A 24,355-nucleotide genomic window follows, 5' to 3' on the forward strand; every position below is an offset into this window, starting at 1 on the left:
GGAGTCCCTGGCTCCTGACAGATGCTTCACCCTTCACGTCACTATTAGCATCTCCCTCTTCTTTTCTTTTTCCCTTCTCTTGACCAAGTACGGCATTCCTGCCCGCATAGCCCAATAAAAGCCAATTTCAGAGCCTCAGAGTCTGCAGCCTTCCTTCACTTAGGCTTCCCCTATTATATTCCTATTCCCACCCCACTCCCCCCTCCACCTCCTCCTCCACCTCATTCCCATCCCCATCCCCACCTCATACCCCATCTCCATTCCCATCCCCATCCCCACCTCATCCCTCATCTCTGTTCCCATCTCCATCCCCATTCCTACCCTCATCCTCATCCCCATCCCTTTCCCCAACTCATCCATATCCCCATCCCCATCTCCATCTTCATCTCCTTCCTTATCTTTATCCCCATTTCCACCCTCATCCCCACTCCATCTTCATCTCCATCTCCTGCCCTGTTTTTATCACCATCCCCAACCCCATCTTCATCTCCAAACCCACATCTACCCCCGTCCCCAACCCCATACCCATCTCCATTTCCTCCCCAATCTTTATCCCCATCCACATCTCAATCTCCTCCCCATCTCAATCTCAATCTCCTTCCCTATTCTTATCTTTACCCCATGCCCATCTCCATCTCTATCTCTATCTCCATCCCATCCCCATCCACATCCCCTTCCCCATCCTCATCTCCATTCCCATTTCTATCCCCACCTCCACTCCATCTCCATTCTGATCTCTGTCTCTATCCTCACATTCAGCTCCATTTCCATCCCTCCCCATCCTCAATCTCCATCCCCTATTCTCTCCTCATTTCTGTGTCCATCTCACGACCAACTTCAACTCCATCTCCTCCCCCATCTCTATCCCATCTCCATTCCTATCACCACTTCTATTCCTGTCCCCACACTTATCTCTACCACATCTCTATCCCCATCTCCAACTCAATTCTCATTTCTGTTTCCATCCCATCCCCAACCCCAATACCATCTCCATTCTCATCGCCATTCTCATCTCTGTTACAGTCTCTGGCCAAGGTCAAAAGCCAGCAGCTTTTTATGTGCCCTATGCCTGGGATAGATCCCATGCCCCAGGAAGTGTTCAGTCAAAGGTGGAAGATTAGCTGTGACCACAGATATCAACTCTACATGACTTCCTGGACAAGAATAATCCCAAGTACAAAGTCAGGTAACAGAATGCGCAGTGTAAGGTGAGGCCACCTGCCTGTGTCCCACTGTATTCACAGGAGATCCAGGTGGCAAAGAATCATCAACGAAGACCCCTGGCTCACCAATCTCCCTCCCACTCTTCTGTTATCACCTACAGACAATGATGTCCAGTGCTCCCACCATCAGTGCCTCATTTTTGTGGCCTTTGAGGCTGTGTTTTCTGAAATGCCTGTGGCAGTGCAATGCTCTCTGGGGTGTGTGTGGTGGGGGTTGGTGAGTAAACACACTCATCACACTCATCAGCACCATTCATCTGAAATGACCCTTCTAAGGTGAAAAGACACCAAGCAGGCATATTTTGCTTGGGGAAGAATAAACAGTAGTCGTAGTTGTAGTAGTAATAGTAAGAATCTAGGCCGGGTGCAGGGGCTCACGCCTGTAATCCCAAGACTTTGGGAGGCCGAGGCAAGAGGATCACCTGAGGTCGGGAGTTGAAGACCAGCCTGGCCAACATGGAGAAACCGTGTCTCTACTAAAAATACGCAATTAGCTGGGTGTGGTGGCACATGCTTATAATCCCAGCTACTCAGAAGGATGAGGCAGGAGAATCGCTTGAACCCGGAAGGCGGAGGTTGCAGTAAGCCGAGACTGTGCCGTTGCACTGCAGCCTGGGTAACAGGAGCGAAACTCCATCTCAAAAAAAAAAAAAAAAAAAAAAAAAAAGAGTCTAGACATGGGCAGAGCTTCATAATTTACAAACCACTTACATACACATTATTCCCCTCGCGTAACACCAGACCTGGGCGGTAGGAAAGGCCGACCCTATTCTATAAGTCCGCCATGATGATCAACCAAGGGCACCACCATGAAACTCCCTTAAATCCACTGATCCCTGCCCCCACCCCCAACCAAACCAGTTGACTTTCTAGTTTATTTTTTTACTTTGCCTTAAGAGGAGAGAATTGCTGCTAGAAGTTTCCATGAATAATTTTTTCTAGCATCGGGAAAGGTAAAGTGGCTTCCCATCTGACACAGCTGCATGTCACAGCCAACCTCCATCACTCCTGTTCCATGGCCACCAAGGGAGGCAGGAGTTGAAGTTATTTTAGACTGAACAGTTAACATCGACACAGGGAGGTAATGGTCGGATGATCGGTTTTATGAAATTCACTCTGAAATATTGCCTGTCTTTATCTTGAAAGCAGAACTTTATTTCGGTCATCGTAACTCACTTTGGAGACAATGTGGCAGCTCCTCTTTGCTCTGTAAATCATCCCATGGCCTTTGAAATTTGGGAATACAGACCTGATCTGATCTAAATCTCAGAATTGTTGGAGAGGGAAATCTGCCCCACGCCTGTGTCAAACTGTGAGTACTAGAGTTAAATTCTCTTCCATGAGGTCCGCTCCCACTTCTCCCAGGGTGCTGGCTCTAATAAAGTCAGACCAAGGTTCTAGCCCAGGCTCTGCTCCCAACATCCCATAGAACTTTGGGCAAATCAGTTGATGCCTCTGGTCATCAGTCTTCCCATCTATCAAATGAGTTCAATAAGACATACCCTGCCAGCCTCTCAGCTTCCAGGGTTTTTGAGAGGAGAAGCAAATGGAAAAATAAATATAAACCTTCTGTAAGGATAGCAAAGTGCTGAGCAAACAGGAAAGCTTTAATTATATTATCCCTCCAATGGCCCACTCCCCTCTCTTGGCTGAGAACAATGTATAGGGGAATTTCTTTCCCTCCCAGGAGTAACCATTGTCTCGAGGAAGGGAAAATCTCTTCAGCTCCTTGGGTACCACTCTACAAAGGTGCTTAGCACACTCCGGCTCCCAGGGTCATTCATCATGGGGTGGTAATCAATTAGGTTTGGGGGAGGGATGGGGGAGGGGAGAGACAAGTTGAAAATTATATTGTTTGCAAAAAATCCATTCTTTGCTCTCAGCATGCCTGCTCTATTGACTGCCTTCCTTTTCAATCAGCTCTTACTCATTACACCATATTTCACAAAAGAAGAAAACCACCTTCTTAATATAAAAGTGTCCATGAATATAAATGTCCCTCCATGTTCCCTACTTTAATTTCTTTCTTCTTTTTTTTTCTTTTGGTTCCACACATCTTAGTTTCTTCCCCGTCATCTCCACTAGCCTGTCTCTCTGCTCCTTCAAGAACCTGCTCAAAAGAGCACCTCGTCTGGGAAGCCCTCCCTGCTTCAGCAATGCTGAGCTGCCTGTGGTTCCCTCTTTACTTTGCTCATCTCCTCTGTGCCCTGCACACACTGGGCCTTCTGCTAATTAACTCCACCTCATCCTTTAAGGCTGGCCTCAGATATTGCCTCCTCCAGGCAGCCTTCCCAGGTTTTTACAGACGGGGTTAGAGCCTGTCCTCTGGGTGCCTGGAGCACCCTGTGCTTTTCATACTCCTTGCTACTTGTTATTCTGTTCTGGGTCAACGTCTGTCTCCCCACTAGAGTGCGTGTTCCCTGGAAGTTGGAGCTTTGTCTTTCTTCCACCTAGCCTCAGAGCTAGTGTCGCCCAGCCATGCAATAAGAGTTCAATTTCATTGTCTGTTTGTTTCCTTCATTTCTCCCAGCACAGGAAAGCACACAGCCCATCTGTGGAAGACAATTCCAGAAGACCCTGCAGTGCTGTAGACCTTGCTCCCTTCTCCAACCTTTACACCTTGACCAGTACTCACCCTCCCATCACCATGCACCAAACACACCGAGACATTTTTCTCTTTGGGTCTATGAACACACTCAGCTCTTTCCAGCCACAGGGCCTTTGCATCTGCAGCTTCCCCTGCCTGAAGTCTTTCACTCAGCTTTTTAGCCTGGCTGAGCCTTGTCAGGACTTTGAAGAAGTCTCAGCTCAAATGTCACCCCTCAGTCTAAGCTAAGCTCTCTTTTGTTTAGGGCCCCAGCATTTTGTTTATTTTCTTCATAGAGCACCTCACAGTGTATAATTATCTCACATATTGGTTTACACACGTCTCTTTTCCTCCAACACCCTCACTAGAATGTAAGCAACACGAGGTCAGGGAAGGCTTCTTACCTGTGGCCGCACCCAAGAGCCTGGCACACCAGGATTTGCTCAATACATATTTTCCAAGTGAATGAGTGAATGGATTGGGGGGAAGGGCCCAGGTATCCTTCCCTCCAATCCCTGTCCAAGTTGGAAGGGCTGAAATCTCCAGCCCCATCCTAAGCCCGTCTCTCCCAGCAGAGACCCGAAGAGACAGATCCCACCAGTGGGAGGGGGTCCCCAGCAAGAAAAAGAGAGAGGGAAAAAAAAGTGCAACTCTTTGGTTTATGGGAAAATTAAATATTGAACTGAGTAGTAACAGCAGCCAAGGGAAAAAAACAACAACAAAAAGCCCCCAAATGAAGCCGCCATCAGTGACAGGAGAGATAAACGCTGCGTCTGTGCTTATATGGGCTGCAATGGGCCCTTTTATGTGGCAGCTGCCGAGCTGAATCCAACCCCACCCCCAAACTTGAAAGCGGCCATGGGAGCTCCTGTGCTTGGTGCAGTGGTGAGGGATGGGGGGCCCGGGGTCCAGGTCATTGCCAGAATCTGAGATGGGGGCCATTCTGAGTGGAGCAGGTTCATGAAGGATCCCAGTGGCTGCGGGCATCATCCACCCACACCGCCTCTGCTCTGCAGGGAGGTGCCTGGAAGCACCCGCTCACCTGCCTTGCCTCTCCCCTGCCAGCTGTTGTGCTTTCGCAGTGGTAGAAGATAAAATTAACAGCCCCAACTGGAGGCTCTGGCTGGCTGCTCTGGGGGAACAAGGGGGGTGCTGCAGACCGGGAAGGCAGCCTTCTAGGCAGTGAATCAGTGAAGCCGGGCGGAGCGGACCCAACTGAGGCTATTGCTGGTGGAGAAATAAAATGCCGCACACCTGTATAGAAAGGGGTGGTAGGCAGCCACAGAGGTTTTGTGTTGGATCTAGATTTGTATTATAGCACTATTTTCAAGACTAGTCCTTTAACCTGGTGGTTCTCCAAGTGTGTTCCCTGGACCACCAGCATCCGAATCACCTGGGAGCTTATGAGAAACACAAATCCTTGATCCCCATTCCAGACCTGCCCAACCTGGGACGGGGTGGGGTCCAGCAGTCCCCACCCTGAGTTTTAACAAGCCCTGAGATTCTAATCCAAATTCAAGTATGTGGACCGCTGCTTTGATCTATATGTAAGCTTCAGTTAGTGCATCTCTAAATCAGGGTCCTAAGAACCACTTGATGGTGCAATTATGTGAACTAAGGGCTTGGTTCATAGTAGGTGCTCAGTAAACAGGAGCGAAGATGATTACTGATAGAAAACGAAAGGCTTGGGGGAATTGGAGAAGCTTAGCCAGGCTACCCCAGGCCTCAGCAGAAGGGCACAGGGGAGAACCCTCTGGAGCCTCCCTGGCCCTATACGCTGATTGGGTCAAAGGACTTCAAATCCCCAAAGCTCCACTCCCCACAACTGGTGCAACTTTCTACTTATGGCTTGATTGGCTACTTGTCAATGTCTCCAGTTTTCTGATTGGCCCCCTAGGCCTCTAGGCCCATGCAGATCCTCTCTGCCCCTGGAGTTTTGCTGGCTGGAAGCAGCCTGCCCCGCAGCCTGTGGGTGGCCACTGCCTGCGACTGCCTCCGCTCTATAGTTTATGTGGCAATAGAGAGAATGTGTTTAAGCCCCACGACAGGTGCCGTGTCTGCAGAGATGAAATCTATGGGGTGTAACGTGAATCTGTTTTAAATAGCAGCAAATCTAGCCAATTTGGGGGGTGTTTTCAATATATCTGAGAGGTGAGTATTACACACATGGGCAATTTCACCAGGTACCATACTTGCAGCTTTATGAGAGAAGCCTCTGGAAGCCCACGGAAGCTTTGGGAGGCAGGTAGGGAGGCACATTCAAGAACTGGCCAGTGGCAGAGCACCAGCTCCTTACAAGCTGTTGTTCGTCCTCCCCCCAGAGAGCAGTGGGCTGGGCTTGGAGGCTCTGGGCAGACCCCTCTCCATCTTCCCCTAGCGTGCAAAACCTCTGTCCCTTCCAGGAAAACTGTACAGGCCTTGGCTTTCTGAGGCTTAGAACAGAGCTTAACCCTGGCCTTGAAGGCCTAGGGCCTGGGAAACCTGGCTCCGAGGTCACAGCCCTTCTGCTTAGAAGCAGTGTGTCATTGAGTCCATTGATAGCTTCCTGCCCCCCCTCCCACCCCCCCACCCATTGAATGAAGATGGCACGGGTGGCTGTCTCATGCGAGGGTGGGGAATGAAGTACTGCCACTTAGCAAGCAGAAAGGCGATTCTAGTTGTTACGGCTTTCTTAGTTTATGATTGTGTCTGGGGAAAAGGTGTCAACCGAGAGTCAGGGGGCTGAAGATTCCGTCTCAGCGTTGCCGTGGACTTTCTCTGTGACATGGCCATCATTTTCCCCTCCCTGGGTCTCGGTTTCCTCATCCAGACAATTAGAGGTGCAGAACAAGGTGTCGAAGGGCCCACGTGTCCTCTAAATGTGGCAGTGGTAAGAAAGCCTCATGTGTTTCCACAGCTCAGTGCTCTGAGCCACTCCCAGGCTCTGGACCACCCCCAGCACCACTGGGCCACTCCTACCAATCTCCCTGCAGAGCCCCTACCCCCCACCGCACTCACGGCCTGGCTCAGAGCCTTCCTTCAAGTAGGAGATTTCCCGGGGGGCACTGTGGCCGCGTCTTTCCTGTCCTATCAGCATTTTAGGATTGATTTCCTGAGTCAGAGAGCAAGTAAATCATTCTTGCCGTTTGCTCCTCATAAAGCAATTTCCAGGGGAGATGACGTGGGTGAGTGGGGAGGAGCTGTAGAGAAGGGCTTTTTGTGGGAGGGGAATTTTTTTTGTAGGAGGGGGATACATTTTTTTTCTCCTTGACATTGTACTCTACGAATTTCCAAACCTACCAAACAGTTCAAGTAATTGTACAATGAACATTCATGCACCCATCACTCAGGTTCTGCAATGAACATTGAATTGCGTTTGCTTGATTGAATATCTCTCGGATTGCATCTTTGTAAAGAGCTGGGTGAGGCAGATCGAGGCCTCATTCCCAAAGGAACACAACTTCTGGCCAGGGTGGCAGGGCTTGATTGAGAGTGAGGGTGTCTCAGAGACCCAGTGCCTGAGGCCTCTTCCCCTGGCCTTGCCATGACCCAGATATTGGGACCTCAAATGCACTTTTGTTCCCTAGGAAATACTCTCTCCACCCTCACTCCTGCTCCCCACCCACAGGCTGCTGCAGGGAGCGTCCCCTGGCCCTTCTGGCTCTTGAGGCTTCCTGGCCATGGGCTCCCCATATCCGATGGATGGATGGCACTGGATTCAGGGTCTCTCCTTCCCTGTCTGCCTGTGGCCAAGCCAAGTGGACAGTGGGTGAGCAGGGCCCATGACAGCCTGAAGGAGCGATGGCCCTTTCCTCACCACCCCCTGCTTCCTCAGGACTGGGTACAGCAGTGGACCTTCCATGGGCTCAGGGCCAGGGCTGACGATTGTGTCGTGCTTCTGACACCTACCAGCTGGGTAACCTTGGCAAGCCACTTATCCCTGCTGCACCTCAGTTTCATCGTGTGATTTGTTATTTTTTTAATTTAGTTTTTTTTTTTAAGAGATGGGGTTTCCCTATGTTGTCCAAGCTGGTTTTGAACTTCTGGGCTCAAGAGATCATCCCATATCGACCTTCCAAAGTGCTAGGATTACAGGAATGAGCCACGCTGCGCTTGGCTAGTTTCCTCATCAGTGAAATGGGATCATCATAAGATCTACTTTCTAGGTTCTTGTGAGCATTACGTAAAGTATGTAGACTCACACCTGGCACCTGCCAAGTGATGAATAAATGTCAGCTGTGGTGAGTGCTGTTGTGGAGAGTGCTGTTGTGGTGAGTGCTGTTGTGGAGAGTGCTGTTGTGGAGACTATTATTGTGGTGAGTGTTATTGTGGTGAGTGCTGCTGTGGTGAGTGCTGTTGTGGTGAGTGCTGCTGTGGTGAGTGCTGTTGTGGTGAGTGCTGCTGTGGTGAGTGCTGTTGTGGTGAGTGTTGTGGTGATTGCTGTTGTGGTGAGTGCTGTTGTGGTGAGTGTTGTTGTGGTGAGTGCTGTTGTGGTGAGTGTTGTGGTGAGTGCTGCTGTGGTGAGTGCTGCTGTGGTGAGTGCTGTTGTGGTGATTGCTGTCGTGGTGAATGTTGTGGTGAGTGTTGTGGTGAGTGCTGTTGTGGTGAGTGCTGTTGTGGTGAGTGCTGTTGTGCTGATTGCTGTCGTGGTGAATGTTGTGGTGAGTGTTGTTGTGGTGCGTGTTGTCGTGGTGATTGTTGTTGTGGTGATTGCTGGTGTGGTGAGTGCTGCTGTGGTGATTGCTGTTGTGGTCAGTGCTATTGTGGCGATTGTTGTTGTGGTGATTGCTGTTGTGGCGAGTGCTGTTGTGGCGATTGTTGTGGTGATTGCTGTTGTGGTGAGCGTTGTTGTGGTCAGTGCTGTTGTGGTGAGTGTTGTTGTGGTGAGTGCTGTTGTGGTGAGTGCTGCTGTGGTAAGTGCTGCTGTGGTGAGTGCTGCTGTGGTGAGTGCTGCTGTGGTGAGTGCTGTTGTGATGATTGTTGTTGCGGTGAGTGCTGTTGTGATTGTTGTTGCAGTGAGTGCTGTTGTGGTGAGTACTGTTGTAGTGATTGCTGCTGTGGTGAGTGCTGTTGTGGTGATTGTGGTGAGTGCTGTTGTGGTGAGTGCTGTTGTGATAATATGTTACTCCCTGCCTCTTCTCATGCCTTGGGTTCCTGCCATGCAGGGATGCCCCCTCTTGCCATGCTTTTCTGCCCCTCATTGTTGCCTATAGAGCTCCTTCTGCCTGCAGCGCCTCCTGTCCTATCTCTCCACCAGCCTGCTAGGCCCAGCTCCATGCCACCTCCTCCATGAAGCCTTCCTGATGCCCTCCTCTGGAGGAGACTCCCTCCTGGGAACTTCCTCATCTCTTAGCTTGCACCCTAGTCCTCCCCCATCTTCCCTATTTTTCTTCTGCTGGAATTCTGGAAACCTGTGCCCTTCTCTCTCACCCATCATTCATGGACTCCTTGAGGGCCAACACTGGACATTAAGTCCCAGAGCAGAGAGGCCAAGCTCTGGCTTCAGAGAGAGGGGCTTGGATGCTCCATTTGGTCACTCCCTAAGCCATGGGGTCTTGTGTAAGTTGCTTCTTCTCTCTGAGCCTCGGTTTCCTCTTCTGTAAAATGGGAATAACAAGAATGACCACCTCAGTAGCTGTTGTGAGAATTAAACCAAAGAAAGCTCTTAAAGAACTTAGTATAATGCCTGGCACTCAGTGAGCACTCAATCAGTGCTAGCTTTTGTTATGAAAATTATTGTGATTATTGCTCCTAGGGAGTGAGTGAAGTCTTGCTGCCTCAGAGTTGGTTTTCAAACCCAGATTGCTTGGCTTGGGAACTTCTCTACAGCACATGAACTTCTCATGTGCAGTTGGGGAAACAGTCCAGGCACTCACTGCAAGTTGGCAGCAAAGTCAGGGCTGCTGAGCTTCAGGCCAAGCCAACTCGCAGTGTGATCTTGGCCTCAGTCTCCCTTTCTGTACCTGAGGCAGTAGGATCACCTCTTTCTCCCTAAGAGTGCCTGTGAGGAGCATTCCTCCAGGGGCAGCTATAGCCTCCTCACGCTGTGATCCCTGCTCTCCCAGCTCCTGATACAGCTGTTAACACCTGTAACTCCCACTTCCTGCCTGCCCCTTAAATCACTGGGCCTGAGGCACTGCAGTTTCAACAGCCACATATCACTAGCAATTAAGGGGCCTGTTCCAGGGAGGGGAAGTTTACCTTCTGCTGGAGCCACTAAATCCAGCTCCCAGGGGTGGAGAGGATAAAGCATGGTACTGACCTCACACTTGTCAAGGTTTAATGATGCACCTGCAGGCCTGCTCTGGCGGGGCCTGGGAGGCTGAAGCTGATCTGACTCTGGAACAAGAGGGGAGCCCTGGTATGTGAGACACAGAAGGTCCAGGGAGTTGGTGAGGGCCCCAGGGGGCTTCAGACACCTGCCTAGATAATTCCAGAAGCAGATGAATCTCTTCAGTTGGCTCAGGAGGGCTCAGTGGGCCATCTCATGAGAGGCCGTAGAGAAGCTCCCAAGCCAGGCAATCTGGGTTTGAAAACAAATGCTGCCACTTACTCACTCTGTGACCTTGGGCAAGTTACTTAACCTCTCTGGGCCTCAATTTCTTCATTTATTAAAATAAGAATACTAGAAATACCCACCTCCTAAGGATTATGAGGATTAAATGAATTTATATATTTAAGTGCCTGGAGCAACATTTGGTAGCTTGTAACTGAAAAATTCATTGCTATTAGACTGTATCCTGGCTGTCCTATATCAAAATGAATTTCTAATTTGTATAGCTACCTTGAGGGAGATGGAACTCTCTCAGTGCTCCCCCACAGCAGGTGCACAGTAGGTGCTCACAAATATTGTTTGAATCAAAGAATTTGTAAGTGTGAGAAATGAATGAGCAAGTGGTCTGTTTCCACCCTAGGCTCCAAGTTCCCTTGGAGAGAGGCTGATGACAATCTGCTAGCTCTATTCCCCAGGGACAAGATGCACCAAAAACTGTGTGCTGCTTGACTGGGTTGTCTGCTTCATCTAGTCACAATAATGGGTCAGAGGTTTCAAAGGCCTCGCTTCCCTCCCCAGCTCAGGGTCTCAGATCCCCACGGAAGGTGAGTGGCAATCAGAATATTTAGATTCAAACTCTAGCCTTCCTTTTATTAGCAGACTCAGTTTTCTTCTCTGTAAAATGGGGATACAGATCCCACCCCACTGAATTCCAGGACTGTTGGGAGGCCCTTGATCCAGAGGTCCATATGGCTACCACATTGTCCCACACTCAGAGAGGTGGATGTCCCTCTGTTTTCCTGATAGCTTCATGGAGTGGGAACGTCAAGGGCTCTGGTCCCAGAAGACCTGAGCTCCAATCTCAGCGCCACTCACTGCTGTGGGACAGTGGGCATGTCTCCTGACCTCTGTGGGCACTCATACTGAGGCACCACAGGCTCTGCCCTGCAGGCTGTAGGGGGATTAGAGGGACAGCTGATGGAATGAGCTGGGCCTGTTCCTGGGTGAGGGTGGGCTATGGTCAAGGGCACTTCTTTGCAGAACTGTGTTCAGAGAGGGAGGGTTCTAGAAGCCTGTCCAGGAGGCAGTCAGCAGACTTGGACCTTTGGGGCTGATGCTGGGAAGTGACCGTCCTTGCTAGATGACCCAGTTAGCTTCAAAATGCTCCTCCGAGCCCCAAACCCATCTGTCTGGCCCCTCTCTCAACTGGCGCTCAGCCGGTGACCTCAGCTGGCTGGGAGGCCTGTGGCAGACAGGCGAGCAGCATGGATGTCCTTCCTCCAGCTCCCTGACCAGGTCCAGGCACTCAAGACGACAGTGTCCAGTCTCTGAACATGCTCACATCCAGCTTAGGGGCCCCTGACCACTCCTGCCTCAGTCCTGTGGGCTACAGCCCCCACTCCAGCCAGCTTGTGGTAGCTCAGCCCAACCAGCTGTCTCAGGCCCCCCACTTCTCATTCTGCTGCCCTTCTCAGAAGCTCCGGCTGGCAGGGAGGAGGCCTGTAGAGGTCCGTAGGCCCTGGCCTCTCCACCCCAGTGGCCCATTTTCTGCAGTTGCTGGCTGCTGAGTGAGATCACGTGGTTGCATTGGAACCTTCTCAGAGGACCATCTCCATCCAGTGCCAGGTCCACCGTGTCTCCACATCTGTTCCCATCTTTCCAATTGGTCCCCATGTCCTGCGGCTTCTGCTTGGAAAGGCCTCTTATGTCCGGCCACTGCATTTATTGTCCTAAGTTGGCTCCTGTCATCTCTGTTCTTCTAAATTCCTGCCATGTCCTAACAATGATGCCAGCATCTGGGCCAAGCACTTTCTGTACGCCTAAACATGCCATCTTATTTTTCCTTGAGACAGCCCATGGGGTAAAAAGCATGATTACCTTCAGTTTCCAGAGGAAGAAACTGAGGCTTGGAAAGGAAAAGCCACAGCAAGACGGTGGAGGGGGTGTGATTGGACTCCAGGCTGCTGGCTGCGTCCTCTTTCCTGACCACCTTTGCCAGCACCCAGGATGGGAGGCCACAGATGTCACTGCCTGGCTTTGAGAGCTCCTGCAGGGCCATTGTCATTTCTCACAGTTCTGACTCTAACTTCAGCTCCACTGACATTTACAGGGTGAGGGTTGAAGCCAAATACGTAGGAAGTAAGAATGGCTTTCCTCCTCCAGAGCACTCACTGTGAGTTATGGACACAGCCCTTCACTTGTCTGTTACATTTCATGCCCCAACAGGTGCTACTGTAACCCCCATTCAGCAAAAAGGGACACTGAGGTCTAGGGAGATGAAATAAACTTTCAAAAGCCACATTCCAGTGAGAGGTGGGGTCCAGTGAGTGGCTGGGTCCCTGCACTCAGCAGGCAGCCTGCCTGGGTTTGAATTCTAGTTCTGTATCCTTAGGCACATTTTATAACCTCTCAGTTTTCACATTTGTAAAATGGATAAAGTAATAACAGAATTGACCTTAGAAGGCTATTATAAATGATATAGCAGGTGTTAAGCAGAACAGTGCCTGTTCTGTTTATAGTATATAGTAAATGCTCAATTAACATTAACCATAGCCAGGCACGGTGGCTCACGCCTGTAATCCCAGCATCTTGGGAGGCCGAAGTAGTTGGATCATCTGAGGTCAGGAGTTCAAGACCAGCCTGGCCAACATGGAGAAACATGTCTTTATTAAAAGTATAAAAATTAGCTGGGTGTGGTAGTGTGCGCCTATAATCCTGGCTACTTGGGAGGCTGAGGCACAAGGATGGCTTGAACTCAGGAGGCAGAGGTTGCAGTGAGCTAAGACTGCACCACTGCACCCCAGCCTGGGTGACAGAGTGAGACTCTGTCTCAAATACATAAATAAACAAATAAGCAAACATTAACCGCTTTTATTACTATTAGTTGCAGAACCTGGTAGAAAAGTCATGTCTGAATCCAAAGCCCATACCCTTAGCCACTCCTCAACTCTCTAAGGGAGTAAACTCCATTTATGGTCAAGCTAATTTACTAGAGAGATCATTCTCCAGTGGGGGATTGTCTGGCCTCCACCTTTTCTAGTTTGGAGGGGCTGGGCATCTGCATGTCACTCACCCAGAGTGGTAAGAAGGGGTGCAGGCAGGGGGAGAGGGCTTGGGGATGGGCTTGTCCAGGCTTTTGCTTAGGGAATAAGAGTAGCCCCGGCCTGGTCCTCAGACCCTGGGGGTTTCTGGGGTAAGAGGTGGAAGCTCTTGTTCATACCTTCTCCCCCTCAGTGCTCTGGGAATTCTCTGCAGCTCTGGACTGGATCCCAGCCAGCCCATGCCTCCCTCTGCAGCCTCGTCGCTTCCCCTGTGGAGTAGCAGCCTGGCTCCCCGGAGTCTGTGGCCACAGTAATTGCCTGGAGCCAGTTAATGTAATTAGCCCAAGTCTGGCAGGTGGTTGATCCACTCAGGCTCTAAGACAGAGGAAGGAGCTGATCATTTTCCACCCAGCAGGCATCCTGGGAAAGGAGGTAGCTGAGGCTCTGAATCTTGCCTTTCTGGGGATTTCCCAGGGATCTCAGACTGGGAGCCTCCCTCCACTGACCTACCCTGCCCCTTGGACCACCATACACACCACTGTGTGGTGGCTTTGCTTGGAAGAAGCCCCACTTCCCCCACAGCTGTCCTGTGCACAGACAGCCTTCTTGAAAGGGGATTTTGCAGACTGAACTCTGGTTTCCCATTGCTGTCCCCCAGAGAAGCACAGTGGTGTTACTTCTGTTGTGCTCAGGCCTACAGGAGATCAGCAGGCCTCTGAGAGGGGTGAGGTCTGCGCTCAGCCCTCAGATCTCCGTAGCTCACTTGGAGGTATACAGGATTCTTCTTCCCAAGTCAAAAGAGGTTCTTCCAGCCTGGCCAACAGAGTGAGCCCCTGGGTCTACAAAAATTTTTAAAAATTAGCCAGGCATGGTGGCACACGCCTATGGTCCCAGCTACTAGGGAGGCTGAGGTAGGAGGATTGCTTGAGCCTGGGAAGTTGAGGCTGCAGTGAGCTACGGTTGCACCACTGCACTCCAGCCTGGGTGACAGAGTGAAAAAAAAAAAAAAGAGAGAAGTTCTTGACACTCTGATTATTGGTCCTAGAAATTTGCTTCTTTTTCCAGAGGGGAGTGCCAGGCTGGGATTCCAGAGAATTATGTTCAAGAATCTGGTCTTAGAAAGCAAGAATCCAGCTCTCCAGAAATCCAAGGTTCTGGCTGGGCCTCCTGCAAGTAGACTCAGCCTTCATCACCCCCAGGACCTTCTGTACTCTCTTTTCCTCTGGGAACCCTCACCAGTCCCAGGGTAAGTTTCTTTTAAGGGGAAAGGTCAAGAAACTGAACAGGAGAGCTTCCTGTGAAACTCATTGCCTAAAGTCACATAGCTGGAGAGTAAGAGCCAGGCTGGAGGTGGCAGATGGTTAGAAAAGCACCAGACGTGCACAGGATAGATATATAGAGCAGTGAAACAGAAATGGAGAGTCTGGAAATAAACTCACACTTTCACAGTCAATTGATTTTCGACAAGGATGCCAAGATAATTCAATGGGGATAGAACAGTGTGTTCAACAAATGGTGCTGGGACAACCGGACATCCACACGCAAATGATGAAGTTGGACCCCTCCCTCACACCATATATAAAAATAAACTTGAAATGCATCATAAACTTAAATGAAAGAGCTAAAACTATACAAACTCCTAGAAGAAAAATACAGGAGTAAGTTGTGACATTGAGCTAGGCAAAGCCTCCTTAAATAGACACGAAAAGCACAAGTGACAAAAGAAAAAATAGATAAACTGGATTTCATTGACATTAAAACATTTTGTCCTTCAAAGGACACCATGAAGAAAGTAAAAAGACAATCTACACAATGGGAGAAAAATATGCAAATGATATACCTGATAAGGGACTTACATGTAGGTCAGATAGAGAACTCTTATAACTCAACCATAAACAGACAAATAAGGCCATTGAAAATGACCAAAGGCTCTGAGTAGATATTTCTCCAAACAAGATGTCTAAATGGCCAAGAAGCACAGGAAAGGACGTACAGTGTCATTGGCCCTGAGGGAAATGCCAATCAAAGCCACAAAGAGATATCACTCCACATCCACTAGGATCCACTAGGATGGCTATATTCAAAAAGACAGATAGTAACAAGTGTCGACAAAGATGTGGAGAAGTTGGGATTCATATGCAGCTGGTGGGAATATAACACAGTGCAGCCACTGTGGAAAACTGTCTGGAAGTTTCTCAGAAGTTTAAATGCAGAGTCATCATTTGACTCAGCAGTTCTATTCTGAGGATACATACCCAAGAGAACTGAAACTACATGTTCACACAAAAACTTGTACATGAATGTTTATAGCAGCGTTGTTCATAATAGCCAAAAAGTGGAAACAACTCAGATTTCCATCCACTGATGAATGCATAAACAAAACGTGATCTATCCGTACGAAGGAACATTGTTCAGCATTGAAAAGGAATGAAGTACTGGTACCTGCTACAATATGGATGAACCTTGAAGACATTATGCAAAGCAAAAGAAACTAGCCACAAAAGACCACATATTGTATAATCTCATTCATATTAAATATCCAGAACCAGCAAATCTATAGAGACAGAAAGGGTGTTTGTGGCTGCCTATGACTGAGGAGAAGAGGGACAATGTGGGGTGGTGCATAACTGCTGATGGGTACAGGGTTTCTTTGGAGGATGATGAAAATGTTCTAAAATTGATTGTGGTGGTAGAGGCACAACTCTGTGAATATGCTAAAACCACTGTTTTGTATACTTTAAATGAGTGAGTTGTATGTTATATGAATTGTATCTCAATAAAACCATATTTTAGAAAAAACAAAGGGCCAGCCATGGTGGCTCATGCCTGTAATCCCAGCACTTTGGGAGGCCGAGGTGGGAGGATCACTTGAGGTCAGGAGTTCAAGACCAGCCTGGCCAAGATGGAGAAACCTCGTCTCGACTAAAACTAGAAAAATTAGCCAGGCATGGTGGTGTATGTCTGTAATCCCAGCTACTTGGGAGGCTGAGGCAGGAGAATCTCTTGAGCCCTGGAGGCAGAGGCTGCAGTGAGCTGAGATCATGCCACTGCACTCCAGCCTGGGGGACAGAGCAAGACTCTGTCTCAAAACAAAACAAAACAGAGCAAACAAACACACCAAAAAAACACAAGGAAAATGCACCAGGCACACTTAATAAAAATCAGTAGAACATACTGAAAAAAGACAAACCAACCCGAAATGTCATGTAAAGTTCATTAACATCTGTTCTTTGGGGTGGAAGCTGTATTTCCTGGCTCCAGACTTGCAAAGCATATGGTGTGGTTTGTTGCCACTCTGGCCTCAGGTTCCAAAAGTCTGCTTCATCTGCTAACCTCACTTGGAAGCTTCCAGAAGAGAGACAGAGATCCCAAGATAGAACATTTTATTAACATGTACCAATACTTTATGAGTCTGGGCTTCCTACTCATTGGTAAACTTCTAGAAGAGCAGAGAGGTTAACATGCAGGATGGCTATATACCCCTGCCCTGCCACACGCTGGCTGGGTGATGTAGGGAAGTGACATTACCTCTCAATTTCTTCATCTGCTAAAGAGAAAGTGATAGTACTCACCTTGCAGAGCTTTTGTGAGTGTTCAGTGAGTTAACACAAGAAGAGTTTAGCACAGCGCCTGCATATTAGTCAGTGCACAATGAAGGGTGACCCATGGGGTTGGGAGCAGAGAGTGTCAGCTTCAGAGTCAGACAGGGAATCTTGGTGTGCTACATCCTGACTCAGTTACTGCTGTGGGTTGAATTATGTCCCTGAAGATGATGTGTTGAAGTTCTGACCCACAGTCCGTATAAATGTAACCTTATTTGGAAATAGGGTCCTTGCAATTGTGCTAAAGGTAAGATGAGGTCACACTGGATTAGAGTGAGTCTTAATTCAATGACTGATGTCCTTACAAGGAGAAAATCTGTTGAGGTGGGCACAGTGTCTCATGCCGGTAGCACTTTGGGAGGTCAAGGTGAGTGGATTGCTTGAACTCAGGCATTTGAGGCCACCCTGGGCAACAGAGCAAGACTGTCTCATACACACACACACACACACAAAAGAGAAGAAGGAGAAAGAGGCGGAGGAGGAGAAGGAGGGGGAGGAGCAGAAGGGGGAGAAGGAGAAAGAGGAGAAGAAGAAGAAAAAAGAAGAAAGAGGAGGAGAAGAAGAAGAAGAGGAAGGAGAAGGAGAAGAAAGAGAAGGAGAAGAAGGAGAAAAAGGAGGGGGAGGGGGAGGAGAAGGAGGAGGGAGAGGAGGAGGAAAGAAGAAAGAAGGAGAAGGAGAAGAAGCAGGAGCAGGAGCAGAAGCAGAAGCAGAAGCAGAAGCAAATCTGAACACAGGGACAGGAACACAGAGCCAGAGAGAGAAGGCCATATGATGAGAGAGGCAGAGATCGGCGTGATGCATCTATAAGCCAGGGAACTCCAAGGATCGCCAGCAACACCAGAGGCAAGGGGAGGGACAAGGAAGGATTTTTCCCTTGCATGGGGAGCATGGCCCTACTGACACCTTGATTTCAGGCTTCTGGGACTAGCACTGTGAGACAGTACATTGCTGTGGTTTTAAGCCACCCAGTTTGCAGTAATTTGCTATGGGCAGCCCCAGAAACTAGTTTCCTCCTCTGTACCACGAAGCTATTTCCCTTAGAGAATGTGAGTCCAGGGAGCAAGGACCCTGTCTTATTGTCAGTGTATCCACAGCACCTAGAATTGTGCTTGGCACCTGGGGAATGCTCAGTAAGTCATTGAATCACTGGCATGAATGAATGAAGTCCATATAGCTCACCTCTTCTGAATGTTACCTTCTCAGAGAGGCCTCATTGACCTAGAACAGCCCCATCTCTGATGGGTTTTTCCTGACATTGCTTAACCACCCACTGACATCCCATTTGTCTCCCCATCTCTTCACTTGCTCATCTTCTGCCTCCCCTACTGCACTGTCTGTGAGGACCAGTTTTTTGTTTGTTTGTTTTTGTCCTCCTTGTTCATTGCAAACTCCAGTGCACACAACAGTGCCTGCAAGGTACTAGGTGCTCAATAAATATATGTTAAATGAATGAACACACAAATGAATAAACGCAAATCAGAATGTCCATGTACGTGGTCATCCAAGTCACCTTATACTATATTTGAACAAAAAAGACATTCTGATATGCTCTTTTACCAGAAAGGAAACTCAATACTAGACTGTCCATGTCAAAAGTAGACACTAATTGGGATTTGGACCCAGGTCTGCTGGACTCCAAGTTCAGTGCTCCTTTCAGAGGGTTTGAGAAGTGGGGGAGGTGCTGGATAGTAGTGGATGAGAGAACCAAAAATGGGGATGGGGACAGGAATGGAGGCAAGGGCACAGATATTCTGTGTTCCTTCCAGACTTCTACATGTCCCGAAAGGCAAACAGCCCCAGCCATCCATCGGAATTCGTTGTTGTTGTTTGGTTTTGTTGGTTTGGTTTTGTTTCATTTTTGGAGACAGGGTCTCACTGTTGCCCAGGCTAGAATGCAGTGGCGTGATCTCAGCTCACTGCAGCCCTTACCTCCCAGGCTCAAGTAATCCTCCCACCTTAGCCTCCCGAGTAGCTGGGACTACAGGCACGTGCCACCACAGCCCAGCTAATGTTTTGTAGAAACGGGATTTCCCCATGTTGCCCAGGCAGGGCTAGAACTCCTGGGCTCAAGAGATTCACCCACCTCAACCTCCTGAAGCACTGGGATTACAGATGTGAGCCGCCATGCCAGGACCATCGGAGTTTTTGAGCGACCTAGTTAGGGCTCGGTCTCAAGGAAGTCCCCACTGTCTGCACTCTGTCCCCACTCCAGTGCTTGTTTGAGGTTTGTGTGACTCATGGCCTCTGGGTCAAGGGGAGGGAAATTTCCTTTGGGAGTTAAGGCTGCTATATAAGTATGTGCTCTGGGCTCAGGCAGACCAGGTGGGATGCCCCGCTCCTGCCCACCCTGCTCTGTCACTCACGTGGATGTGCCCCTTAAACTCTTGGAACCTCTGCTCCGTCATCCGTAAAATGGGGATGACCAGGCCCACATCCAAGGGCTTTTGTGAGGTATTAACTGTGGGTTGAACACTGAGCTCAATGCTGGCGCACAGAGGGTGGCCTTGCTTTTTAGCTTTGGGTTGAAAGGGCCCCACTCGGTGGCAGAGAAACCCTGGCCCTTGGCATTCCAGAGGAGCCAGAAGTGCAGAGTCTTTTAACTTCGTTGGGGATGGGGGTGGGGTGCCTGGCTCTCACAACATTTAATTGATTGTAACAGCGCACCCTTAACATGCTCCCTCCCCCCTAACCTGCACCCCCAGAAGAACCTTCAAAACCCTTCCGTGACTGTGTATAATGCGTTCCTGGGGCCCAGCACGCAACTTTCAAATTGGCTTACGATTTATCTGCAGCTCGGATAAAAACATTTTAATGACTGTGTGCAGCATACACCCTTGGTGTCACCCACGGGGCTCCCAAATGTCTTTCCCCACCACATAGTGGGATGTTATAGGCGTGAAATTACAGCTGCACTCGTGTTTTCATCTTCACCCGGAGGCCTCTGGAAATGGCCGCGTTAGAATGTGCTGGATGTGGACGTGTGGATGGTAGACTGGGGTGCTGGGCTTTCTGGCGGAACTGCTTTGTTCTTTGAGGCAGGTGGGCCCTGGGCCATCCCCAGCTCCTCGGCTCTCCTTCTCCCCACTGTCCTGGGAGCTTCCCATGGACCTCCAAACTGGGGAGGGTCTGTCTTGCCCCAGTTTGGCTGCAGTGGCCCTTAGGGTCCCGTGTGGCACAAAAGAGACCCCAATGTTCAGTGACCTCTGCTCGCTTGAAGGGAGGGTCTTTGTGTGTGAACACAATGCCACAGATGAACCAAAGCAATGAGTCGATTTTAATTTTTGAAACCTGCCCTGAAACATATTTGAAGGAGACGTTCACAGAGATTGGTCTAATTGTGCCTGGTTTGTAACTGACCCGACTATTGGTCATAAGACATACTATTTATTGATCATCCAGAATGTGCCAAGCCTCAGGCCCAGAACATTCTGTTCTATAGATTATCTCATTTAACCCTCCAACCTCAGCCAAGTCCCATGCCCCTCTGAGCCAGGTCTGTGCAATGGGCTCATTGTGGTGCCTGCATCCCAGGCCCATGTGGTCGATGGGTTACAGGAGATGCTGTATGAGAAACACTCAGCCACGCCACCTCCCCCAGCCCTCCCCTCACCATTCAGGACCTTGGTGAGCTACAGAAGCCACACTGCTCTGGCACAGAGATAACCCCCACCCTATAAGGCCTGGAGCAAATTCATTCCCTTCCCTGGGTCTCAGTCTCTTCATCTTTGAGTTAGAGATAATAGTAATCCCCCACGCTCCGATCTGCAGTGAGGATTGGGTGATGTCCTCAATGTGAAAGCCCCTCTGAAATTGCTCAGATCAGGCAAGTGTGGGGCATTGCTGTCATTATGACAGTTGGGATATATCCTGGCTCCTTCCATAGGTTCATGGTGCCAGGACAGGCAGACCTTTGGGGAAGAAGCCTAGAGAAGGTGAGTAAGGAGAGACCTCTGTCCCTGCCACTCCCAGAGACACACCCTGGCTTCCAGGCCACCGCGGTGCATGAAGCTGTGTTCCCAGAGCAGTCATTCCTCAGACTAGTACAGGGCTCTTTGGAGCTGTGAATGGGGGGCTTCTCTTTGCTGAGGCCAAAACCAGGGGCAAGAGGGAGGCAGCCACAGCTGTGCCCAGGAGTGGGCACACCAGAGACAGTGATAATAAAAACAACAATGTCCAAGTAACTGAGCTCTTCAATGATATTCTTGATGGGGTAGGTGTTCTGCAAACTTTATCTACTTTAAGCCTCACAGCCACCCTAGGAGGGAAGCATCCTTATCCCTATTTTATAGATGGGGAAATTGAGGCCCACAGGAGCACACTCCCTTGCTCAGCAGAGACCATCAGGCCAGTTGTGCAACCTGAGTGAGTCCCACGAGATCGCTCTCAGTTTCCTCACCTAGTGGATGGAGTAAGGGACTCACAATTGTCAGAGCTGGGAGGGAGTGTAGGATTGTCTGGTCAACCCTCTGATGATACATGATATGGTTTGGCTGTGTCCCAACTCAAATCTCATCTTATATTGCAGCTCCCACAATTCCCATGTGTTGTAGGAGGGACCCAGTGGGAGATAACTGAATCATACGGGTCGGTCTTTCCTGTGCTATTTCTCATGATAGTGAATAAGTCTCACAAGATCTGATGGTTTTATAAAGGGGAGTTTCCCTGCACAAGTTCTCTTCTCTTGTCTGCCACCATGTGAGATATGCCTTTCACCTTCCACCATGATTGTGAGGCCTCCCCAGCCATGTGGAACCGTGAGTCCATTAAACCTCTTTCTTTTGTAAATTGCCCAGTCTTGGATATGTCTTTGTCAGCAACGTGAAAATGGACTAATACAGTACAGATGGGGGAAATTGAGGCTACAGAGGGAGAATAACCTGCTCAGTGTTCTTTGGTGAAGTAATGGGAAGCATGGGCCTCATGGAGGGATGGTTTTTGAGGACTCTGGCCTTGCTTGAAGGCACCTTAGATTGAGGCCTTAGCGCAGTGTCTTCACTGCCTCCAGCAATGTGACAGAGCTGGCCCTGGAGTCAAGATGCCTGAGTCCCGGCCCAATACTGACCTGCCTGATATCATAGGAGGATTTTGTGATCTTGGCTATGTGACTTTAGGCAAGCTGCTTGCTTTCTCTGTGATCCATTTCTGCATCTGCAAAATGGAGTTAATGCTAGCATGTACCCTCGGATTGGTTGTGAGGACTAAATGACATAACACACGTAAAGCACTCAACCCAATAGCTGCAGAGGAGCCTTCCCTGAGTCCCCACCCTATGCTAGCAGCCACCCACCTGCAGTCACTCTTTATCCCTTTACTTTGCTTTATTTCCTTCCAGGATGTTGCAGGCTCTTTTTGATTCATCTATGCCTGTGTTTTATGCTTGTCTCCTGAAAAATCGCTACAGATAAGCATTTGTCCTATAAAAAGTTTGGGTCCATTCCCGGCCACCTCATAGGTAGGTGCTCAATACATTGTGATGCATAAATGATTGATTAAGTACATGTCTCTCAGCAGACTGGGAGTTCCTTGATAGTGCAAACTGAGTTCTGTCCCTCCTAGGTTCTCTGGTGCAGCCAACCCAGGGCCAGGCACCCAAACGCTGCTAGTTCCTCTATCAGAGGAGCTGAGTGGTGCGTGAGTAACTGCGAGAGAGGGGCTTTTCCTGGCAATGCCACCTCCTGCATCGTGGCTCCATCGGGAAGCCAGAACCACGATGGGCTGTGCCGCAGGAATCAATGTCCCTCTGGAGGTCTGGCCTTTGGAGATTTTCAATTTCCCCAGAAACGGCGGCTTTCAGTGGGGCCTTTATGCTTTTATTGATTCCCTGTGTACTGCAAGCTTTGTTTCCCTGATACATATTATTTGATAAGAAAACCGGAGAACACAGAGTCTGGAGTCAAGGCCAAGTCCCCAGCATCCTTGCAATAGAGCCAGAATCCAAAGGTGTGTATCTGACAAGAACATTAGAGCCAGTGGGGGCTTCTGAGAACGCGCAGAGCAGCATTCTTGTTTTACACATGGGGAAACTGAGTCTGGGATGGGGATAGACTTACCCAAGGACCCAGCCAGCTAGAGACAGTCACAGTATTATTACCTCCATTTTACAGGTGCATAAATGGAGGCATGGGGAGAGGGTGAGAACCCAGGAGCTCTGAATCCCAGCCCTGAGCACTTTCTAATTCATCTCCAGATCCTATGCCATCTCCATTAAGGCCTCAGGAGGTGCAGGGGGATCTTTTGGCTGAGGGGCATAATGGTTCCCTCTGCAGCAGGTGTGCATCTCGGCTGAGGTGCTATCCTTTACTCCCTGGGGAGGGTCATGTTGGGGTACCTGTGCTGGGAGAAGGGGACCTCCTGAGAGGAGGCCCATAGGGGGCAAGACCTCACAGGTCACACCTTGGCTCAGCCTGGTCTGGTTGCCCCTCCACGACAAGGGCAGGAAAGGGAAGACACCAGCACAACAGAACTTCTGATGGATGGCCCCCAGGATGGCCGCTCTGTGCACACACGTGTGCCTGTGTGCACACATGCACACACTCACACACTCAAACACACTCGTCCTCCTCACTGAGATGCCAGGGGCCAGTGGCCCTGCACTCACCCATGACGTTGAGGAAGATGTTACCCGATGCCAGGACCACCTTCTCCCTGGTGGCGCGGTCATAGATGCCCACATGGCACTCATAGGGACCGTTGTCCGAGATCCGGACCTCGGGCAGCCTGGGGAAGGCAGAAGACAGGGTGAGGGCCCATCATCGTGGGGCTGGGTGAGGCAGCACTCAAGGAAACTCATCCTGATGCCAACTGGTACAGCCTCCACTAACAAACACATGCCTGTGTGCTGGGCTGGGAGGAGGGGAGCATTTATGGAACACCGACTGTATGCAGACCCTGTGCTTGGCATCTCAGACAGTGAAGGTGTGGACTGTGTTCAGCCAGAGCCCAATTTGTGCTCAGTGGGTCCTGGAGCAGTTATTTAGCCTGTCGGCTTCCATGAGCCTGGGATGGTGCCCACTTCCAGGGAGCCGTGAGGACGGCACAGGTGAAGAGGTGTGGGCATTTACTATGTCACTGCATGTCGTATGGACCCAAAACTGTCACTGGAGGCATTGGCTCCCTCTTTCCTCATGACGGCCTCCACATAGGGTCCATATTCCCATTTCATAAACAAGGAAACTGAGGCTCGGGACGGAACTCAATTGCTAATAAGAACCAGTATGGAAATTTGAATTTCTCTCTCCACGCCACCATGCTGCCACTTCATGCCCAGTCCTGAGATCATGGAAGAGAAAGACAATAAAATTCAGGTCCCCAAGGAGCCCCCATCCCAGTGGACAAGGGGGTAGGGAAGCTGATCTGGGTTCCACACTCACATGGAAAAGCGTGAGCTTATCTGAGCTCGAATTGGGGAGCAGCCACTTCCACCTCTGAGG

The 24,355-nt window shown here is 49.7% G+C and overlaps 1 protein-coding gene across 1 annotated transcript in view; it reads right to left on the minus strand.

Annotated features, from left to right (window-relative positions):
- The window catches only part of IGSF21 (immunoglobin superfamily member 21), a 271,337-nt gene that overhangs the window by 20,569 nt on the left and 226,413 nt on the right, over positions 1-24,355 (minus strand). The window contains exon 4 of the mRNA XM_024251582.2: positions 23,524-23,642. Coding sequence (XP_024107350.2) covers positions 23,524-23,642 — 119 coding nt within the window. The remainder of the gene's footprint in view (positions 1-23,523; positions 23,643-24,355) is intronic.

The sequence above is a fragment of the Pongo abelii genome, chromosome 1 (genome assembly GCF_028885655.2).
Source record: "Pongo abelii isolate AG06213 chromosome 1, NHGRI_mPonAbe1-v2.0_pri, whole genome shotgun sequence".
In the NCBI taxonomy this organism is placed as follows: domain Eukaryota; kingdom Metazoa; phylum Chordata; class Mammalia; order Primates; family Hominidae; genus Pongo; species Pongo abelii.